At 37.7% G+C, this 23804-nt stretch overlaps 1 protein-coding gene across 6 annotated transcripts in view; it reads right to left on the bottom strand.

Annotated features, from left to right (window-relative positions):
* The window catches only part of LOC128031397 (steroid hormone receptor ERR2-like), a 63263-nt gene that overhangs the window by 16878 nt on the left and 22581 nt on the right, over positions 1-23804 (bottom strand). For 5 of the 6 annotated variants that reach the window (XM_052619637.1, XM_052619636.1, XM_052619640.1 and 2 more), the window contains one exon: positions 14967-15083. In XM_052619637.1, the coding sequence (XP_052475597.1) occupies positions 14967-15083 (117 nt within the window). Of the gene's footprint in view, positions 1-105; positions 955-14966; positions 15084-23804 lie in introns of those variants that run through there. The other variant, XM_052619641.1, reaches the window with a different exon arrangement.

The raw sequence follows: 23804 nt of genomic DNA, 5'->3' as shown, positions 1-23804 counted from the left end.
CAAGCCTCTATAGTAACAGTATCAGAGCTTAAATAAATCATTTCTCCTTTAAGAGAAATTTAAACCAAGGAAAGAGCTGACAGATTCAGCAAAACAACAACATACAAGCCTGAGAGGCAGACAGACGCGAGCGAGGTATCAGCGGGACGAGTGCTGCGCTCTCAGCGTGTGACCGAGGTGTCAGGCCTCCATATGTGACACTACACGCCTGCCGCACATCTAAACAGATGAATATTTAACACAGGGTCAATGAACTCACAGACGGACCTTCTCATTATTAATCTTATCAGCAGCACCGCCGAGAACACTCATATACGCCATCAGCTGCAAAACTGGCCACTTTCCACCGCAAAACAACAGCTGTTGAGCAGTCGTACTTAAATCACACAAACATTTTTGAAGTTTTGCATGCTTCTAACACACACGCTATAAATGCCACACTAACATCTTATTTATTATCCAATTATTTGATAAGAATGCTTTTACATGTGTACATTACTCACCACTCTTAAACCTGTAATACTTGAGCTGTTTGTTTATTCATTCACGTCAGTTTAAATATGAGAAAATGACTGCATCTGAATCTATTTCTGACAGATGAGGGTTATACTGTACACACAAACCTAAAATCAAGCTCTAAATCAGAAATCTGGACTGTTCTGGAGAACTGGACAAAAATAACAGCTGAAACTGTGATTGCAAAGACCAAAGGTTTGTGAATGAACATAATTATTTTGGTTAGTATGTTAAGCATGTTGTGTTTTTATTTTCTTGCAAAATTGCATTTTCACCTCCATCCATTACATTTATATCACAGTCAGACAGAAAATCTTGTTGGCAAAATAATCACATTTTACACATCACATTAATTAAAAGTGTTACTTGCTTTTTCTTTGTAATTATTTGTGAAATTCACTAGTAATTTCTGAGCATCTTTTTTTTGTATATAGATTGCCTAAAATATATAATACTATATACTATACTAAACTCTATTACTATACTAAACGATAGTGAAATAAATATATATACACATGTATACAGAACAGACCAAAAGTTTGGACACACCTTCTCATTCAAAGAGTTTTCTTTATTTCATGACTATGGAAATTGTAGATTCACACTGAAGGCATCAAATCTATGAATGAACACATGTGGAATTATATATGGAATTATTTACATAACAAAAAAGTGTGAAACAACTGAAAATATGTCATATTGTAGGTTCTTCAAAGTAGCCACCTTCTGCTTTGATTACTGCTTTGCACACTCTTGTCATTCTCTTGATGAGCTTCAAGAGGTAGTCACCTGAAATGGTTTTCCAACAGTCTTGAAGGAGTTCCCCGAGAGATGCTTAGCACTTGTTGGCCCTTTTTCCTTCTGTCTGAGGTCCAGCTCACCCCTAAACCATCTGGATTGGGTTCAGGTCCGGTGACTGTGGAGGCCAGGTCATCTGGAGCAGAACCCCATCACTCTCCTTCTTGCTCAAATAGCCCTTGATGCCTTCAGTGTGACTCTACAATTTACATAGTCATGAAAATAAAGAAAACTCTTTGAATGAGAAGGTGTGTCCAAACTTTTGGTCTGTACTGTATAAAACTCTAGTATGTCATCATGCTATAGTAAAAAAAAACAAAAAACTAAAAACAAACAAAAAAAAAACCCCAAGCAACCAGTTAAATGTTTCTCTAGTGGCTAAATGATTAAATCCCTCTACAACTAATGTGTCAGAGGAGGTTTGTGTGCCACTACAGCAAATTACACTCACACAATTCTCCCTGCTCCCTCTTTATTGAACAATATAGAGTGTAAGATTAGAACAGGGACAGAGGAGAAGAGAAGAGAAAAACACTGAGTGGAGGAAAGCACACATAATCAGCCGACAAATGAGAGCAGCAGTGTAAGAGCTGGACACTGTTGCATCAGCGTAACTCAGATGCAATGACAGCAGCCTTACAAACCTTCATTCGACTGTATACACTTTGCATTTGAAACTTTTCCCAGAAATGTACAGCTGCTAATTGCATTTGATCTGAATTGCAATGTATGTTTCATCAAATATGACACAGAAAGCGCAAACAAAGAGCAGCGACAACAAACTGCATTATCTTTTTAGAAGTCAAATCAGGAGATTTCTTCTCCTTATACAAATTATTTGATTCCCTAGAAACAGAAATCTGATTAGGATTGTCTTTCAATTTCCTGACACTGACAACCCACTAACCTAATTACCCGCTGGTCCCCGTGGTCCTACTCTTCCTCGCAAACTCTGGGAGATCATTTGATGGTTGCTAAGTCGCAGTAAAATCTAATTTCTCCTAACTACAATTTTAATATTTTTATTGATAGTCACAGACGGTGGGGAGAGAGATAAAATGATTTTGAATTATGCTAAAGATTGGACTGAGCAAACGGACCGTAAATATAATTTAAATCTGGCCCAAATGGTTTGACTTAACAAGCTTATTATTACAAAATACCTAAAGGACTTAACTTTAGTCCTAAACAAAGGCATATTCTCATTCTTTGTCTAGTCATTGAAATTGTCATGCTAACTAATCTGAAATATAATGCTAATGCTACTAACATTAAATAGATTTAAATATAACACTGTGGTCTAGTTTTTCTCATGAGCATGAAAAATATCCATGCTGAAACTAGTCTCAGCTGGTTTAGTTAGTTTCCCCAAACCATTCTTAAACATCAAACTAGGTCAGATAAAACCATCAGGATTTTTTTTTTTTCTTTCTTTTTTTTATATTGTCACATTTGACCGCATTCTCCATTCGTCAGGTTTCTCTGAAGATCTCGTCGACCAGGCAGAAACAATCCATGTCACATGCTACCGTCAGCCATCACAAAGCCGGTGTAAAGATTCAGAGGTACATAGGTGCCTGTTTTAATTAGAACAGTAACTGGCATAATTAAACAGATGCTGCCAGGAATTAAACCTTGGCACTCTCTAGTTTCCTGTTACACCCGAGGCAAGAGGGTAAGGGTGAGGGAAAGAGATAAAAGAAAAAGGCCGATTTGTAATGGATCGGGGTGTGATATGAGGTCTTTAGATCTCACTGGTTTGATCAGTGCAACATGTATTGTGAACTTACAGCTATACAATCAAATTAGATGCTACTAGATCATTCATTCATTAATTCATTAATTCATTCATTCATTCATGCTCAAGTAGCAAGCGCGAAGTTAGGGGCTCGAATCCCAGGGAACATTTTAGGAGAAAGTTGTCATCTTGAATGCAATGTAAGTCACTTTGGATAAAAGCGTCTGCTAAATGCATATATATCATTAGTGGATGTTATTCAATTGGAAAACAAAGTTAAAAAGTATTCACTTTGGCACCAGTATTCAAACCAAATTTGACATTACTCCCCCCCTCCTCCCTCCAAAATGGAACAACGGGGGGCCAGCAGACAGAGACCACAGAGGCAGGAACCAGGGAGGAACCTGGAGCAGGAGGAGCCAGGCGGGACCCAGGCTGCAGTCATGATGGCAAACCATAGTGGAGCCGACGGAGGGAGGAGCCGATGACTCCAATTGGCGGACCAACGGTGGCAGAGCAGGGGGAGGAGAAGCCTGAGGCAGAGACAGAGAGCCGATGAACCAGGCTGACACCAAGGATCTGGAGGGCCAAGGCGGAGCAGATGGCGTCAGCGACCGAGGTCAGAGGTGGAGCCGGAAGGCAGGAGGAGCCTGACAGAGTTTGCGGAATGAAGGCGGAGCCAGAGGAATGGAGTCCTGGGGCAGCGGATGGTCGACGGTAGGCACTTTTCGAGGAGCGGGCAATGGAGGGCACATTCTAGGAGTAGGCACTGGAGGATTGGAAGCCCCCTCAGGGCTGGACGAGGAAACAAAGGACGAAGGAGGGCTGGACGGGACCAGCAGAGACGACGGAGAGAGGAGAGGGGACAGTTCAATTTCAAGTTCAGACTCCCCATCTATGAGATCCTCCTCCTCAATTTGGCTCTTTTGCTGCACCATATTAAGTTCACCCTCAGCCACGGTGCAGGGGGCAGAGCTCCTCTCCGCCTTCACATCTTCTGTGGCTTTCTCCCTCGTGGCAGGCGGTGTTGCTGGCTCACACACCTGGACTGATATCATGGCCTCTGGCTCCGGGGCGATCCTCAGTTCTGTCGCTCCATGGGATGATGGCTTGTCGGTCAAAGCAGGCTCTGGCTCTCCATCATTTTTTTTTATTTAAAAAATACTTTACGGTAATGTCACAGCTTCCGGATTTTTACCATTATAGGCTGGTTGTTTCCACACTGCAGCCACACAACAGTGTCCAAATACGTTATAAAAGTGATTTTTGGATAATGGGTCACCTTTAAAGTTAAAAGTTACACACTTTTGTGTGTGTGCTGTACAGTTCCAGTATAAAGAATGTTTTTGCTCAAATAGCTGGAATGTCCACATAAAAGAAATGCTCAGCAGGAAAAAAATAAACAAAAAACAAACAAACAAAAATTTTTTTAGGGACTATAGAATAAGTGCACTGAATGTGTCTTTTGAATGGTTTCACATGCTCCTAATGTCACATGCCACACCAATTCTCACCAACTAGCCTGCATATTACTAGCATATTGTCTGTTTATTAGTATTTATAAAACACATATAAATTTCTTATTCAACATAAGCATATTTAGATTCATTAATCCTTAAACCCCATACCTAAACTTAACAACAACCTTACTAACTATTAATAAGCAGCAAATTAGGAATTCACTGAGACAAAAGTCATATTTAATAGTGGGAGACTCATGCATGTTATTCCAAAAGAAAAACAAATGTTTGTTTTCATATTGTTCTATTAAAAAAGTAATAATTTTCACACCAGTATTCAAACCCAATTCGAAAGCCCTACATTGGGTGCCATTTTTTTTTTCTGTTTCTCACTGTAGTTAAATGCAAAAGTAAAATGAGTTATGAATTTTGTCATTTGATATTTATGTTAAGACAATAAGAGCACTGAATGCATCTTTTGGATGATTCCACATACATGAGAGGAATGAGCAGCTTAAATTGGAATATCTTTAATGAAACACGAGAGCAATGTATTTCTGAAAGCCAGTGTGTTCTACGGTGTTGTCTGCCCCCCGATTCACAGCGAGTGGATCTCGAATGTCATTTCTTCAAAGAAGGTGGCGGTGTGGGAGAGAGAGGGCTTAGGGCGAGTGCGGAAAGCATCTGAGTGTGGATTAGCCCTCGGGCCCGTAACTGCATGAGGGCCAGCTGACCCCAGGCTCCTTTTCCTCTCTCAAAACAACAATCCCCTCTTGAGTAAAGCCCCTGCAAAAGGGCTTGTCCCAACTCCTGTCGGTGGTTCGCTGAGGGTAGCTGGACCTGGCAGGGGCCCTTATTTTTGGTAGTTTCACCTGTTCTGGGTGCCTGTCATCTGGACGAGGGGAAAGTGTCAACATGGCTGGGATGGTTGGCAGTGCCTCAGGGAGCTTAGGCTGACCCGTTTTTAGCTAGGAAATTCACAGAGCCGTGTCCTAAGGCCACGGTGAACTCTACCATTCATGGCTGCCGACAACCCCCATCTGAACAGGCCCCGTGTCAGCACTATTTCAAAGAGCCCTGCGTTTGGCAGCTCTTGTGTGTGTGGCATTTTTCTTCACGTACAGTGACGAGAGATATGGCGAGGACAATGCAGAGCTGACATATAACCCAAAAACACCTGTGTCATGGCTTCTTCTAGCACGACCGGACCCAATCAGGCACTCTTCCCAAAGATGGTGCCAGCAAAGGTGGAAACTCACGCACTACAATCCTGCCAGAGGTCAACTGGATGTTGTTCACTGTGGATTGATGAAATTTCTGAAATCACTCAAAAAAACTGGACCTTTAGGGGTACAACAGTTTAACCTCATATGGACATCTTCACTCCTAAAAGATTCAAAGTAGTACCTTAAGGGTACATATTACTCCTCTAAGATGCTAATATGCACCTTTTAGGGATGCAAAAATGAGGTACAAATATTTTATACCATGATCTGTCTGAATACTTGATTCTGCTTGGCTGGTTTCCTAGTCAGTTTAATCACTGTTACCTTTTCCACGCTGAATTCCACGCTGCATCCTATAGAGGGCGCTATTGGAATGCTGTCAGCATGACCAGTGTTGAAGCATTAATGAAATAACGACAATAAACTTGCAAATGAGCGACTGCTGATATACAAGGGCACCTGTAGAACACATCATACTCTTTTTTTTTTGTCTGAGGAGACCTTGTGTACGAAGAACATATGTGTTTGACTCACGAAAGAGACTATTCAGAGCTCTGGCATGGGCAGTGAAACGAGTTTGTAGGCTCTTTCTTTGAGCCTCGCTATCTGCCTCTGGCGCTGAGTGTAGTCGGGTCTCTTCTCGATTTAGAGAGCCGTTATGCTGAGACCTCCACTCTTAAGAGCTCACCTACCAGGGTTGAGCATGGTAGGCTTCCTTTCATTCTGCGAGTTATTCTGCTGAAGTCTCTGCTCCCAGAGCTGGTGCTTAGGAAGATAAGTACACATGCTGAGCATCTATGTACTTCCTGAAATCCACATAGTGGTAAGTGTGCACGTGAACACTTTGCATACTTTCTTAAATCCACAAAAGTGGTAAGTGTGCACACAAGACTCCATGCACTGTCTGCAATCCTGTACGGTAAGGGTTACACTTATTAGCTTCATTCCCTTTCTCTGAGTTGGTTAGACCCTGGTATCTTGGGTCCCACTCAACCAGTGTTTCTCTACTAACACACTTTGAAGCATCTCTCCCCTCAGCATGGAGGGTTATGGTGAGCAGGGTGCTCCTGTTGACTTCCTCTCTGTGTGGAAAGTGAAAGATAGGCAAAAGATAGTTTATTTGAATTCTGGCGCTCTCTCGTGACACGCGCTCTGACACACCTGTCATCTGATGGAGGCGCAACTTAGGGAATGCCTTTTTCTTGGTTTGTTTTATTTTTCAACAGTTTTCATATATGTGTGAGTGTGTTTTATGTTGAATGTGCCTGTATCTGCAGGATTACCATATGTTTGAGTGCAAATCAGCTCGCTATTACTGTGTAATCATGGCTATCAAGGCTATAGATGAATGCCATCTATATGAATATAGAGTGTTTTTTTGACTTTATGGCGCATTTGTGTTATAACCATCTCTATAAATGGCCATCGGCACATCAGCACATATTTTCATTTTAATTAATTGTAAATGCTGCATTTCTAGCAATATCAGGATGTTCTGTAATTGGCATACAAAGTTAAATATTTTTTTATTTATTTATTTTTCTTACTCAAATTATTCTTATTGGTCTCCTCTTGGTTTAGACAGTCGCTATGCTGAGTTAGTCTATGATTGATGGCTCTTGAGCCTGCTGAAAAGCCTAGCAGTTTGGTAGTAGGGATGCTGTTCCTCAAGTCCTGACTTGGGGAAACGGTTACCTAAGCACTACTCCTCAGCATGGCGGCATTGGTATAGCGTTCTCATAGCGCCCTCTAGAGGACGCAGCGTGGAGTTCTCTTTTGAAAGGGAATGTCTCAGGTTACGCATGTAACCATGGTTCCCTGAGAACAGGGAACGAGATGCTGCATCTCTGTGCCATGCTTTTGCATCATGCCTGTGTCTCCTCAGACAAAAAAAGAGGATGATGTGTTCTACAGGTGCCCTTTTATATCCACAGCTGCTCGTTTGCTTACGTCATAGGCTTCCACCTGCCAATGCCAAGTTTATTGTTGTTATTTCATTCATGCTTCAACACCGGTCATGCTGACAGCATTCCCATAGCGCCCTCTATAGGACGCATCGTCTCGTTCCCTGTTCTCAGGGAACCATGGTTACGTGCGTAACCTGAGACATTCTAGGCCCTATAATACACCCGGCGCAATGCGACGCAATGCGCAGCACAAGTGTATTTGCTAGTTTCGCATTTCCCCGTCCAGCGCCATGTCGTTTAATAAGCAAATGCATTTGAGTTCATTTGTGCTGGTCTAAAAAAGAGGTGTGTTCAGGCGCATTGCTATTTTAAGAAGCTGAAAATATACTGCACCATAAACAAACTCGAACCTGGTCTTAAGTCTGGTGCAATGTTTTATCTTTGTTATTTAAAGAGAGTGTTATTATAGGCGGGTCCACAACGTGCGTACACGCTGCTTATTAAACAAAGGGACGCACAGCAGCATACAAAAAAGCCAAATATAAAAAATTAAAGGTAACGTATTATGTATTGCAATAATACTTAATATTTTTTTGTAGGCTATTTAAATATATATATATAAATATATATAAACATCTCTGTCTGATTTGAAACACCATAACATATGTAAATTCTCAATGCTGGCAGATGACAATGGTATAAGCAGGATAATGAAGATCTAGCTGTGCATTAAACAAATTTTTGGCAACCTCCACATCGTGCGTTAAAATAGTTATCCATGCATTATCCCTTACATATATAATTGGTCTGAACAAAAGTGGCAGAATGAAAATGCACTGGAAAAGCAGAAATACAGAGGTCACACAAAGCAGTGCTGTGCTTAAAAACACTACTTTCTTAGGCATCATACAGCGACAATGTCTTCAAAACTTTTCTGAATACAGTCAATTCCCTTTAGATATACAATTATCTAGTGGCCTGACTCCTCTGATGGTGCATGAATGGCTTATTTAAATGTCAGAGCTGCACATTTCACAGAAAGGTGACGAGTTTACATATCTGTACAGTGCAAAAGTATATTACACATCAAAATGGACTGTTTACTTTCTTACTTTCTTAGTTTTGACTACATAATCATCCACCCAGCCAGAGCTCCAACATCCATACATCATATATCATCATTTTCTTTTTTTTCTTTTTTTTATCAGACCCGACCATCCTTCCCTACAAAGATGATTTGACTCATGATCTGTTAAGTTCAGTACGTGTCTGCTCTTTCTTTAGACTGTGAATGTGTGCTTTGTGATCAAGCAGTCATCTATCTCCCTTTAGAGATGATCTACAGAGTGTCGTCCTCGTCCAGCAGTGATCTAGGCTCTCTGATGGAAAACACATGTTCACGCCTGCGGTAATCCTCTCACCTGTTCAGACGAGGCCTCAAGGGAAGCCACCACCACACACACACACACACACACACACACACACACACACACACACACACAGTTCTCACACTCGGATATGTGTCTAGAAGGAACTGTTCACATTAAATGAGCATTCTGTCATCATTTATTCACACTCATGTCCTTCCAAACCCATACGTTTTTTTTTTCCTCTAGCTTTGTTTCGGTGCCTTTGTCTTCTTTTTGACAGAATAAATCACTATCCACTTTCATTTCATGGAAGATTTATGTTTCTTTGTAAAGGGCATAATAACATGAGGCCAGAATAACATAATGGTGATTAAAAAAAAAATAAAAAAAAATAAAGTGTTTTTGACGAACACATTATTCTCTTTCGATTTTACGGCAGATGGAAATCAGACGTCTAGATTATTCTTGAGAATGTGAGCGATGTGAGTCTTGTGGGTTTAAAGAGTCTTTGGATTACGTCAGTGTAATCTCTCAATAGTATCTGCTCCTTTCTTCCCAGCTCCGATTCGCTTCCATTGATCAGAGGAAAAAAACCTGTAGTCCCTGACATCCGAGTCCTCTTATTGATCACTTCCTGTTTTGAGGGAATGGAGCGGGTCCAGGACTATGCAGTAAATCTCACGACTGAAAACATCCTGCGCCCAGAATACTGAGCCCTGCATGGCTGATAAACTCTTTAGTTTTATCAGCTTTGAAATGATTCTTCAATCATTATTTCAGTCATCTGTTAAAGTGTAATTTATTTCTGTGATGCTCCGCTGTATTTTCAGCATCATTCCTCCAGTCTTCAGTGTCACATGACCTTCAGAAATCAGAATAATATGATAATTTACTGCTCAAGACACATTTCTGATTATTATTATTAATGTTGAACACAGTTGTGCTGCTCAATATTTTTTGTGGAAACTGTAATGCATTATTTTTCAGGATTCACAGATGAATAGAAAGTTCAAAAGAACAGCATTTATATTAGATATAAATCTTTTGTAACAGTATAAATGTCTTTACTGTCACTTTTGATCAATTTAATTAATCCTTAAATAATAAAAGTTTATTATTAATGAATTAATTAATTTCTTCAAAAATACTTTTGAATGATCTTGAAATGTCGTTTCTGAACAAGTGTGTGTAGCAGCCTTTTAGTCCAAGACAAATATGAAAATATGATATTTTACAATTTAATTCTGCAATAATAGAATTACTTAAATTATTAATACTTAATAGCATTGTTAGTTCTATTAAAACATGCATGTTATGTTTTAATTTCTTTTAATTGTATAATAATAATTAATAGGCTATATATATATATATATATATATAGTCAAAAACAGATATAAAACAATAAATAAAACTCAGTTTTGCATATCAGTTATCACATGACTTAAGTAGTCCTAAACATTTGGTCTACTAGAGATGCTCTTTCTTCAGGTTTGTCTTTGGTAAATGCAGTGTGAGAATTGGAGTTAAAGTCCTTAAACTGAAAGGAAAGTTGACCCCTATGCTGTCCTGTCTTGTAAAGTAATGATTAGCTGAGATGTCTGCATTCAGCTTGTGACCTTCGCTCGTCTCATAGCCACTCGGCCGTTGCTCCGGTCTTACGGTGAGGGTAGACGTGGACGGACGTGACCCTCTGCATCTCATTTCCTTGTCACCTTGAAAGGCCTGATTGATTTGGTGCTCACGTAGAGTCGGATCGGAGACAGACAGTGACCTTGCATTTGAGGCGGGACGCGGGACAGCCAGCAAGATGCCTGTTCATGTCATCCTATTTATTTGCAAAATGTATGAACAAATTTATATGATGTTGAAAAAGCTGGGTGTGATTTTAACACTAGCATAAGACAAAATGTCTTAAAATACAGTGGTTTTATTATATTAGGATTATTATTATTATTATTATTATTATTATTATTATTATTATTTATAATAATATTATTATTATTAACCAAGTAAATAAATAATAACAATACATCAAAGAATACAAATTACAAAAACACAAAACATAATACAACTTTAAAATTAAAACAGAAAATATAAAAATAAAATCTAACAAAATCAAAAATGTATTTTTTTTAATTAAAAATAAATTAATACTTTTATTATTGTAAGCATTAAATTGATCTAAAATGACAGTAAATACATTTATGATGTAACAAAATATTTAAAATTCAATGAAATGCAGTTTTTTTTAATATACCTTTCTATTCAACTGTGAATCCTGAAAAAATAAGTTTCCACAAAAATATTGTGCAGCACGACTGTTTTCAACATAATAATAATAATCAGAAATGTTTCTTCAGCAGTAAACCATCATATTATTGTGATTTCTGAAGATCATGTGACACTGAAGACTAGAGGAATGATGCTGAAAATACAGCTGCGCATCACAGCAATAAATTACACTTTAACAGATTTTCATATATTTATTCTACAATATTGTTTACTGCTAACATCTCAAAGCTGCTGAAGTGCAGACTTCATCTTATTGTTTAAGCGCCATTTTTTGCCTCAATACAATAATTCATTTCTGACAATCCCTTCCGATTTTCTGGGCTCTTATTCCTCCAGATAATATATTTGCATTAATTTTTCATCAGCGAGTAATGCGATTCATTCTCGGTGTCTCGTGCAGTGGAGAGATTCCGTTACTTCATTCAGCTCCACACAGACAGAAGAGCTTTCGCAGATGGATTGTGGGTGAACTACACACATTACATTACAGACCTGTTTCACACATGCTCTTATGTTACTCTTGCATGCACATCAGTGTGCATGTGTTCACTGCATTAACATGAATGCCGTGAGACATGAAAAAAGGGGAAAGTAAGAGGGAAAGAAATATCTGTGAGCATATTTAATTGTCACAAATTTCTTAAATGGCAGGACTTTAAAAAAGCATCCGCAGGAAGAGAGCTGAGATGTTCGGAAAACATTTAGCAAATCAATACGTCGGGGAGAGAGCGTGTGCTCTGGGACAGAAGGCTTTCCAGTCGGAATACTGTTACACTTCTATTAGTCAGGCACACGGATCGACCTATTCAGCATATTTCTGTCTCTCGACCCAACAGGCACAATTATTTAGTGCTGTGTTGATGCATGCAAGTGCAGCTCTGGCCAAAAGGCCCTCAGGTCCAGCGCGGCTCTGACACAGGTCCGCCAGAGCATTTACAAGTCTAACATGGCTTGTGTGTCTCTGGAAATTAAAATGAAAACAGAAAATATAAAAATAAAATCTAACAAAATAAAAAAGTCATTTTTTAATTAAAATATATTAATACTTTTATTATTGTAAGCATTAAATTGATCTAAAGTGACAGTAAATACATTTATAATGTAACAAAATATTTCAAATTCAGTGAAATGCAGTTTTAAAAAAAAATAACTTTCTATTCAACTGTGAATCCTGAAAAAAATGATAAAAATGTGTTTAGGGTTCAGATCGCGATTTATGTGGAAAATAATAGACGGCAATCAGTAATTGTTTTAAAAGTTGCATTTATAATTTTTTACTAATTAACTTTATCTATCTATCTATCTATCTATCTATCTATCTATCTATCTATCTATCTATCTATCTATCTATCTATCTATATATCTATCTATCTATCTATCTATCTATCTATCTATCTATAATTTACAAAAGCACAACAAAATTACTAAAACTAAAATTAAAACTAACTAAAGCTAATTTAATAAACAGAAAATACTATAAAGCTTTGTATATAAATAATAAAATAACACTGAAATAAAACTTGTTGAGGTAGTTTTTGAGGATGACGGTGTCACACAACCTGTCTATGTTCATCTGTCTGGCGAAAGATGAATTTCTGACATACGAACTCTGACATCAACAACACAAAATATATAAAAAAAATGTTCTTATTATAAGACACAATAAAACCTGCTTTTACTATACTAATTCAACTATAGGATCAGTCTCTTTCAGTGTTGTGGGGTAACGCATTACAAGTAACTCGAGTTATGTAATCAGATTACTTTTTTCAAGTAACTAGTAAAGTAACGCATTACTTTTTAATTTACAAGAACATATCTGAGTTACTTTATCAAAAAAGTAACGCCAGTTTCTTTGTTTTTCCATTTATTGACTGACAAGTCTCCAGTCCCCATACTGAGAGAAATCAGAAGTACAGAGGCGTTGTGTGCACTGTGTGAACATGATGTAGTTCTAGACTAAATGTGAATGTGTATTAATTCATTCTACTCACAAAATAATTTAGAGTTAGTATTCATCAAAATGAATTAAAACAGTGAAAAACAAACTTAAAATATGACACAAACCTGCAATAATGAAATGTTAAATAACACAAATGTATCTAATCCCATTTTATGAACTTTGCTGCTGTCCTTTGATGATCCAGTTCAACCATACTAATAAGCAAAAATGACTTTAGATAAACTAACAATTGTGCTTCATTGTTTTTTTTTATTGCTTGAATCTTCTTCTCCTGTGTGCTACTGTACAGACGTGAATTTACTTTTCCTTCAGCCTGAGGTTTATTCTTTACACTTTTTGGTGTGGAAGGGCTTTTACATTTGCTATAAATAGAACTTCTTATATTAAAAACAATCAAGCCCTGCTCATATTTAAAAAGTAACGCAAAAATAACGTAATGCATTACTTTCCATAAAAAGTAACCAAGTAACGTAATTAGTTACTTTTTTGGGGAGTAACGCAATATTGTAATGCATTACTTTTAAAAGTAACTTTCCCCAACACTGGTCTCTTTTAGAATCTGAATTCATGAAATTAGGGGTGCACCAATCCGATCCTCTGTATCATTATCGCTCAGATGTTGCCATTTTTTGCCGGATTGGGAATTTTCAGACGAGATGGATCCAATATTCTGTGTATACTATTCTGTGTGTTACTGTTATGCCTCATGAAAGACACAAAGCCATATCGAGCACCATAAAGTTTTTGTATGTATACTTCCAAGGACTAGGACTAGCAGGCACTGTTGTTGGATACACACACAGTAACTGAAATGTTAAAACTGTTCAAAGAAAAGACTTGACCGCACAGATATAATACACTTTGCATCAGTATCTCTTCTCTTTGTGCTCTGATCTTTTCTATGCGGTGAGCTGTGACTCTTGTGTTGCTTTGAGCGTGTCATTCTGTGCACGGGATGCGAAAAGCACTATGTGCCGCTCCATATAAGAGCCTTTCATATTATAATACTTTTGTGTAATGAAAGATTATTAATAGCCATACTTGTCCTGTCTTATCTATCATATCATTACACATACTAATTACATTAAGTAAAGCGAGTTATGTAATCAGATTAGTTTTTTCAAGTAGTAAAGTAATGCATTACTTTTTAATTTACAATAAAATATCTGAGATACTTTTTCAAATAAGTAACTCCAGTCACTTTGTTTCACCATGTATTCTCCTCATGTTGAGAGAAATCAAGTGAGCGCAGAGGCTTTGTTTGTGAACATGATGATACTGTGGTTCTAGACTAAATATGAACAAGCATTTACTCATCTCACTTACACAAAAACACATTCGGCATTCATCAAAATGAATAAAAGCAGTGAAATGCAAACTCACAATATGAAGCAAACCTGTGATAATTAAATGTTAAATAACATAAATATCTTATAAGTATTTTATCCCATTTTGTTACTCATTGTCTTTACTGCTGACCTTCGGTGATCCAATTCAACCATACAAATAAGCAAAAATAATTATAGATTATAGCTTTTACATTTGCCAAAAATAGAACTGTTTTATAATAAAAACAAACAAGCAAGCCAACCACAGATGAGAAAAAAGTAACGCAAAAGTAATGTAATGTATTATACTTTTTTAGGGAGTAACTCAATATTGTAATGCATTACTTTTAAAAGCAACTTCCCCTCACCTTCCTTCAGCATGCCCACTTTCAAGCACTTCATGAAGCGGCACGCCTGACAGGACTTGCGTCTTCTTTTCGTGATCTCGCACTCATTGGTGGCCGGACAGCTGTACTCGATGTTACCTGGTGAGAGACAAAGAGAAAAGAGAAAAGTGAGGTGCTTCCCACTCGCAGGACGTCGCTCCCGTCTGCCCATCCAAAAATAACCCAACGAAAACAAGCTAATGCAGGAGAGTTTTACAGCGTGCCACCGCATCCATCAAAGTGATCAAAAGAATGCTCTATAAATCACTTTATTTATAAAATCATCTTTTACTCAATTTGATAAATTGCCTGTGGCTGTGAGACTCTACAGAACAGGGACAGCGTGTGCTGCAAAGATGAAGAAACATGAGCCAACAAAACAGATGAGACAGGATTCAAAACAAAAGATCCCAGCGTGCTTTCAGTGCTTACATTCGAATTGCACCTCGCCAAATTACATTCACAAATTCAGCGCGCATTTGTGCATGGCGCTCTGCCCGCTTTACATAATACCTGACCCAAACCGAGGCCGGTTCTGCTGCTCGCTCGCTATTTACACAGAGAATAACCAGCTACTGATACATTATTCAAGCTGAGCACTTCAGCGCTTCATACCTGCACAATAAAAGAACCGTTTGAGTGGCATTGTGTGAGTAACAATAGGCAAAGTGCTTGATACACTCGGCCATTCTGCTTGTGTCCGTGTACATTTAACTGCGGCGAGGCATTTCAATTAGGACATGTATGGGTAATGGCAGGAGCGACGGCTAAATGCAGAATGACAGTCGGCAGACAGCGCTCTTGTTCTCGTGCAAGCGTGCGGTTTGAATGTCTATGCGGACAGCGCTCGCTCAATTTATTCAGTCTTGTCTTGATCACTGAAGATGGTGTGCTGAATAAAAACAATATGCTCTCTGACATATACTGTATGGCTGAGGAAAACAACACTCGCTATAAGACAACAACGGGATTCACCAGAAAACATCTCTACAGCCGTATCTCTGTGTCGATGAGTGTGTAACTTTTATATAGTTGGTAAAGAGTGTTGTTTTAGAGCAATGGGATAGAGTTAAATGGGTTGTGTCTGGCAAGCAAGTCGTGAAAAGATGCACATATTTAATGCATTTTAGGTCTTCTTATTCATAACAAAATATATGTTTTCAACTAGGGTGTATTCAGTGTAAATATGTCTGTTAACCCTAAATACATAGTTCACTCAAAATGTCTCACTGATTTTTTGCTAATTATGGCCATATATATATGGTGTGATATCACATTATTTGCTTTAAAGATGAATGTGAATAGTGTGTTGCAATTAAATATATAAACCTGTGAAATATACTATTCTTCAGATAGCAACTTTTATCACTATTATAGTATTTTTCACAAATTCAGAAACTGCGGGGAGCTTCTGTGCAACCGCGCTCAGCTCTGTCAAAATAAAAGTCCCTTTCCCAATACTTATTGGCCAAACAGAAAACATAACCACTGATTACAAAATGAAAAATGATAGACTACTACTCAAGTCAGATCACAGTTACTATATTTCTAAAGCACAATACAGATTGTTTTCAGAGCAGATTCACAGTAATAATAACAATGTTAATGTTGCAAAATTCATCAATTATGGAACAAACTGAATTTCAGCTGTAAAGCAGCTTAACAGAAGACAATAGTGTCATCATTCAGATCAATTCAGTTAAATGTTGATTCAGTTCAGATCAATTACAGTGTTAAGGGGAAACACGTTACAAGTAACGCAGAATGTAATCAGATTACTTTGTACGGAACTGGAAAAGTAGCACATTACTTTTCAATTTGCAACGGAACTGAGTTACTTTTCCAAATAAGTAACGCAAGTTAATTTGTTTGCCCATTTAGTCACAGATATCTCTCTTGTCCCCGTATTGTGAGAAATAGGGAGTATTTTCAGAGACTCTTCCTTAAGCCTGAGGCTTATTAATTTCTTTTTTGGTGTGAAAGGGCCTTTACATTTGCCAAAAATTTAACTTGTGCATTTTTGTTACATAAATAGAAACAAGCAAGCCCAGCCCAGGTGACAAAAGGTAACACTAATGCAACATAATGCACTGCTTCCCACAAAAAGTACCAAGTTTAGTTACTTTTTATGGAGTAAAGCAATATTGCACTGCATTCCTTTTAAAACTAACTTTTCCCAACATGAGTTCACAGTATTTTAAGCCCCAATACAAATTACATTTGTTATAATTGACACATTTTATATTAAGTAGCTTCACTGTCCAGTAACATGTAGTATTGAACTACTTCTTCAAAAGAACAGACTGTCAACAGTTCAACTATGTTTTTTTGACAGATACACCTTTTTTCAAGCTTTCTTGTTTAATTACATATTTAGTCATTTACATTTTACACCGGATTAGTGCATGCAGTTGGTACAGTTATACTGTAAATCCATTAATGAACAGGCCGGTAACAGTGGTAGCTCTAAAATCTTCCACAAGCGCTTCCATCCCCCATTCCCAACTTATGCAATTATGCTAACATTATTGCACAGATCAAGTGGAGGGTCCCAAGATGTATTAAATAATTAGACATTCCCCTTTTTATCTGGGTTATACAAATCAGTATGCAAATGTAGCAGATCTCTTTGGGTTTGGGGTAAATAAAGGTGTGAAAATGATTGTGATAAACTCTGATTGCTCCTATTCCTGTTTTCCCATTTGTCGCGATCAACTAAACAGCGCTAATCAAACACATTTCCTGTGCGTTTCCAGATAACAGGCGCTTTTGATTCATGGTTTTCCCACAACTAGAATGTGCAGCGCCTCATTCCTCCTTCATCCTATCATATTTTCTGGAGAAGGCAAGGCTGAGACTTCCTATTCTGGGATGCATCCCTGCGGGATCGTTTCAGCAGGATGCGTCTTGAATTGCAGTGTTGGTTAGCGCATCTTGGACGTCTGATTGGCACTCAATCAGGAGACTGACGGCTCTCATTCTCTCTCAGATTCGCTGCCAGTCTCACGTAAACACACTATTGGCATAAGGTCTGGTACATGTCAGAGATTATTCTGACCTCAAAGCACAGCAGAGAGGAAGAGGCCAGAATAAATTACATTGAGAACTAGGCCTCATGCTGATAGTGACTAATATGTAAGGCGGACAACCACAGCTGAAATTAGCAGAAGTCATTAAAAGGCTGATCACTATTTTTGGATACCTTTGTTAGGGCTGCACGATTTGGGGATTATATATATATATATATATATATATATATATATATATATAAAATAAAAAAATAATAACAGCAATATTATTAATTTAATTAACTAATATTTATGAATTTATGGATTTGTGGAAAATTTAGCTGTGATAAAAAGTTGTGATTGTGATTTAAAATGTGATTCTATATCAATATGATTTAAAATACTACTAAAAACAAAGATAATAATAACAAATAAAATACTATAATGCTAAACTATTATAAATGGTGTACATTATTATTATTATTAATATTATTATTAATAAACAAAATTACTATTATAATTTTACTCTGGACTGTATTTAAGAGAAATAATAATAACAAACAAACAAACAAACATAAAAAAAGGCGAATTCAGTGCAGTTAACAAACAGTTCAAATGTACTATTGAAAGAATATCTAGGTCATATCACATAAGGATTTTATTTGTAAACAAGAGGTAACATTTAAGAGGACGAGCATGTGATTGCATCAGTCTGCTCAGAATGGATCTACTCAGAAATCCTATAAAAGTTATATTCTTCAAATAAAAAGTCTCAGGATTGGAGAAGACAAATAAAGTTTGTTTTTGTTTGTTTTTTTTTCCAACATTTATCTGCTTTCATTTCTTTGATGGTTTTTCAGGACTGGTGCCAGGCCATGGTTTGGGGAGAAGCTCGGGTCAAGTAAGTAAATTATAGTAAAATGAAAGGTCTTCCTCATCAAAATTTACCCTGACTTTTGCAGGCGTACTGTCAGCCTCAATTACTGCATAGAAGAAAGAGATGTAGCTTTCATACACGTTTACACCTGTGCTGAAAATGGCCAGCAGGAAGAGGCTGACGGAGGTGTTCGGGGTGGTCATGGCGGTCAGGAACAGTCATGTGATCAGAGATGACGTTCATTTAGACCGCCTCTGACTGTGATGTGCTGCTTTGGAAAAAGCATTGAAAACAGCAGACTGACCAGCTTACTAATAAAGATTATTATGTCAAAATAAAGATTATTATGAGTTTACAGCAAAAGTGAAAGACTGATTACTGATGATTGAACATGTTTAGTGAAAGCAAACTATAAAATAATAATAAAAAAATAAGCTTCAGATTTAGGGTTAGGGTTAAACATATGTAAGTCTATAAGAGCCTATTTAAATTCTGATTTCTGGTTCTGATTTCATGTAATGTTCATTAGCGATTACTCACGGTTTCATCAACTCAGTACTAGCACGCTTGAGATACTTGTCAGCTCTTTATTGCCAATTGGACCAAATTCCAAACAATATTTATCAATGCAAGCGTTATTTCTGAACTCGTTTTTTGACATGTTCAGAAACCCTCAACTTCAGCCTGTTGTCGACTTTCTTAATCACATCTGATCCTCATCTCTCGTGCCTCTTTTTTGTCTCGAGTCAGAAGCTCATCTTCAGCCCTATTCTTCAGTATCTCAACCTGTCCTGTTTCTTCCACTTTCTGTCTAAAATCCTCCCCCGTTCATCCAGAGTCGTGCGTCTACTTATTATGCCATTAGTCGTCCCGCTCCGGCACGAGACAAAAACCAGTCCCTCTTCAATCTAAAGAAAGTCTTGGGTTTCTTCCCCTCCTTCCTGGCCGCGGCTGAAATTACCCGGCGACGCGTGCCTGCGTTTCTAATTGTGCTGGCCGTCCCCGGAGACGAGCCCCTCCCCCCGTCCTAATGAAAAGCCTCGGCCTTAATTACTCCTGCTGAACGCTGATTGTTATTGACAAAACTCCTGTGGCTCGGACAAACGGCTCTAGATTAGCTCCATTACAGGCAGCGCTCCAAGAGGAAGAACACAGCGATAGAAGGGGAAATCACCATCTGACAACACAAAGAGAGGATGACGAGACGTCTGAGACACGTCGTGTAACTCTTCTCCTCTTAATTGTACAAACCGTGGTTCTACTCAAAGCGCTCGTTTATTCGAGTGTCTTGTCATGGATGCTTTTGTGCATCTGTCAGTGTTTAAAGCCAAACACTAAATATGTGTTTGAGGGACACCGCGTGTGTTTAGCCAACAGTGGGGACTTTTGGACGACTGTGATTGTTTGCCTTCACAAGGTACATAGACTGTTTAAAGCCGATACAACGCAGCCAACATCAGAGAGTGTGTGTTTAAGAGCTGGCGGTCCTGAGATCTTCTGAACTGTGAGAGTGGAGTCATGTTTGTCTTCACAGTGATTCATAATTCATGCCGTATGTCGAAATGAACAAATACAGTAGGGATTTAACCCTGTAAAATCTCACATGTAAAACAATAGTGAGAAAATGGAACAGAGCCTTTAGACAAAATATTGAAAACCAAAAACTCTGTATGTTTTTTTTTTTTTTTTTATCACATTTGATCTGTATATGTCTCATGATACAGTGAGAATATTGAGGAAAAAACAGCTCAATTTTATTCAGAGACTCAAACGGAGCAAACGTATGCAATTAAGTAAAGTAAGATGAAATACTGATAATGATAATAATGAGATCTTTATAACAGTAAAGCAGATACTGACATAAAATTATCTAAATATCAGTCGTAACTCTATATCTCCAGTAATATGTCTCAATAAAATGAGACTGAAATGTTCCAAACATAAAATATGATTGAGAGATTAAGAAATAAAGGGTCCTCAGAAGATTTGCAATTTGCCTTAAGAGTTAACAACTAATCACTAAAACTCAACATTAATATTTTTTTATCAGTGTGTCCTTTACCTTGTGTCCTGCTTTCACACGCTTATGCATGTATGCCATTGTGAAAAGTGTGTTATTATGCAATTAATCGATTTATGAATTAAGCAATTCCATGAAGCAATCAAGTAATAAAGAAACACTCTTAATGAGTGAGGTTCCTACATGCGTGTTGCTAAAGGTTTATGAAAGCAGAGCAGTGTGACTGGTGTCAGTCAGACTCTCTCTCTGTCTCTCTCTGAGCCATCACACACACACACAAACACACACACACACACACACACACACACACACACACACACACACACACACACACACACACACACACACACACACACACAGTCCCTGTGATTAGTATCTGGTTCAGAACACACTGCTCCTCTTGTCTGTGCCAATCCAATCTGACAGTGGGATGCTGCATGTCTGTTCTGACCTGAACATCACGCACCACAGAAATCTCTGCATTACAGTGCTCAGTTTAAAACACTCACAGCACTCCACAGAAAACACTGTATCTGTCCACAGAACCGAATAACCTGTCAGTCACAGATCATCCCAGCCATATTCAAACATGACAGTTTGCTTATGCTTGTATGCATGCTTGTACATATACCGTATGTGAGCCTTTAACATAAATAATTACTTTATGTTCTTTTTGATTGTTATATAACAGTCAAATATTACATGACGTATATTTCGAAACTCAATAGAGTCAGCACACACAAAAGCACTTTCTCAGTATAACAAGCTCAAATCTGATTGGCTGACATTACATAACTGCAGAGAATAAGTATGTGAATCTATTAAGTTTTAATAGCATTAATTAACCCCATGGTTTTCTTTATTTTTATTTTATTATTGCCAATACTTTTGTACTGCAGAAGAGTTGCGAGTCTCCAGTTTCGCTATTGAATGAATGAGTCTATGATTTGGTGATTCACTCATAAAGAAAAAAAACACTTCTTAATGATTCAACCATTTGAACAAATCAGCTGAATGAATGACTCAATGACTCACTTATTAAGACAGTGAGTTCCTGCCACCTAATGGCTTTTAGTTTCATATTTAGAGTACCATTTTATATAAAATAATAATAATAATAATAATAATAATAATAATAATAATAATAATGATAATAATAATATGTTGAATCTAAATATTTATTTCTAAAGCAATTATTATTACCATTATTGCAATATCTATTCAGTGTCGTTCTCACTTAACAGAATAATGACTTTAAATTCTCTTTTTTTGTGCCAATTTTATTTATTTATTGTGTGATTTCATTTCAGTAAACATTTATTTCAATTAATTAATTAAGTTATTTATTTATTTATTTTTATTTATAAACAGAAAACAGAAAACAGGCCTAACTGTGATTGCTTGTTTTACATGTCAGTCACATGCTCTCTCTCAGCATTTGGCCAAAATGATACACAATGAGGACCAGATTTTGTCAATGTGAAACCCTTTGGTTTGTCCATTTCCTCTGTGCTGTTGTGAGAAGAGACGGTGATGTAAAGATGGCTATTTCATCTGCTCTTAGTGCCTTCTGGTCAGTGTGGTCATCTCATCATATGTCTCTGTAACAGTAAACCTCTTATAGGCGATCAAATGGATTGATTACTATAACGTTGCCGCTGGCGCCACACCATACATCACCATGTCCATGTCAGGATAATGTCAATATGTACATTGTCTTTCTATTGACAGTTAGCCATCCACGGTTCATTGTTTCTCATCATCATGAAATGAAATGTAATATGTATATAAGTGGTGTAAATCTGGAAGTTTGCTTTATATGAAAATTTGAGGAGAGTTATTTATTTAATTTTTTTTTTTGCACCACTGATAGAGTATTATACAAACATTTAATGTAAAGCTGCTTTGAAAAGAGCTATGCTAAGATAAACTTGACTTGATTACTGTGTTTCATTCCTGTTTGAAGCAAAAATCTTATCACCAAAGCTGCATTTAGGCAATCAAAAATACAGTAAAAAGTTAAATATTATTAGTTTAAACAGCTGTATTCTATGTGAATATCTGTGAAAAAGTAATGTAATGTGATGTGCAGCTGAATTTTCATCATCATTCCTCCAGTCTTCAATGTCACATGGTCTTCAGAAATCATTCTGATATGCTTTACCGTTCAAAAGTTTGGAGTAAGTAAGATTTTATAAAAAAAAATAAAAAATACTTTTATTCATCAAGCACATAATAAATTTATCAATTATTTAGAATATTTCTGTTTCAAATAAATGCTGTTTCATTTCAGTCTGTTACATCGATGACAGATGAAAATGGGATATTGCTTCGATAGACCTATCTACTTCAAGTGTAAACTAAATGAGCTGATGCACATTGGCATGCAATTATTGCATCCAGCTGCCGCTGATCACAGCGTGAATATAAGAAGGCAGCAGGTACAATGCATACCAGCTTTTCGCTTCGGAGCCGAGCGTTAGTATCGTTCTGCTCAACTGTGTCTGCTGTGAACTACGATTTCAGCACGCTCTCAGAAGCTTTGTGTGTTGGCGAGACGGCACTTCGGCGGCGGTCGTTCCCGTGTCGAGTGGGTTGCACACTTCAGGCTGCACTTCACCTTTTGTGTTGCAAGCGGCCAATTCCCCTGTGCACCTCAGCACAAAAAGAGCATTTCCTAAAGAGCAAATTTCTCTAAAAGAGCTTCACGGGTGCATTTTTGTAAAGACGACAGATCGTCCTTATAAGGACGCCATTTCACATTTCCAGAGACCTCTCAATGCCAGCTGTTCTACTCCCTGACCGAGGGAACACTCAGCACTGATGCACTGGCACACAGCTGGCTGCAGGGACTACCGAAATATGCGTTTCCCCCAATGAGCCTTCTCGCACAGACAGTGTGCAAAGTCCAGAAG

The sequence above is a fragment of the Carassius gibelio genome, chromosome A17, assembly GCF_023724105.1.
Source record: "Carassius gibelio isolate Cgi1373 ecotype wild population from Czech Republic chromosome A17, carGib1.2-hapl.c, whole genome shotgun sequence".
NCBI lineage: Eukaryota > Metazoa > Chordata > Actinopteri > Cypriniformes > Cyprinidae > Carassius > Carassius gibelio.
The sequence above is the reverse complement of the archived record's forward strand: the minus strand, read 5'-3'. Positions and strand labels throughout refer to the sequence as shown.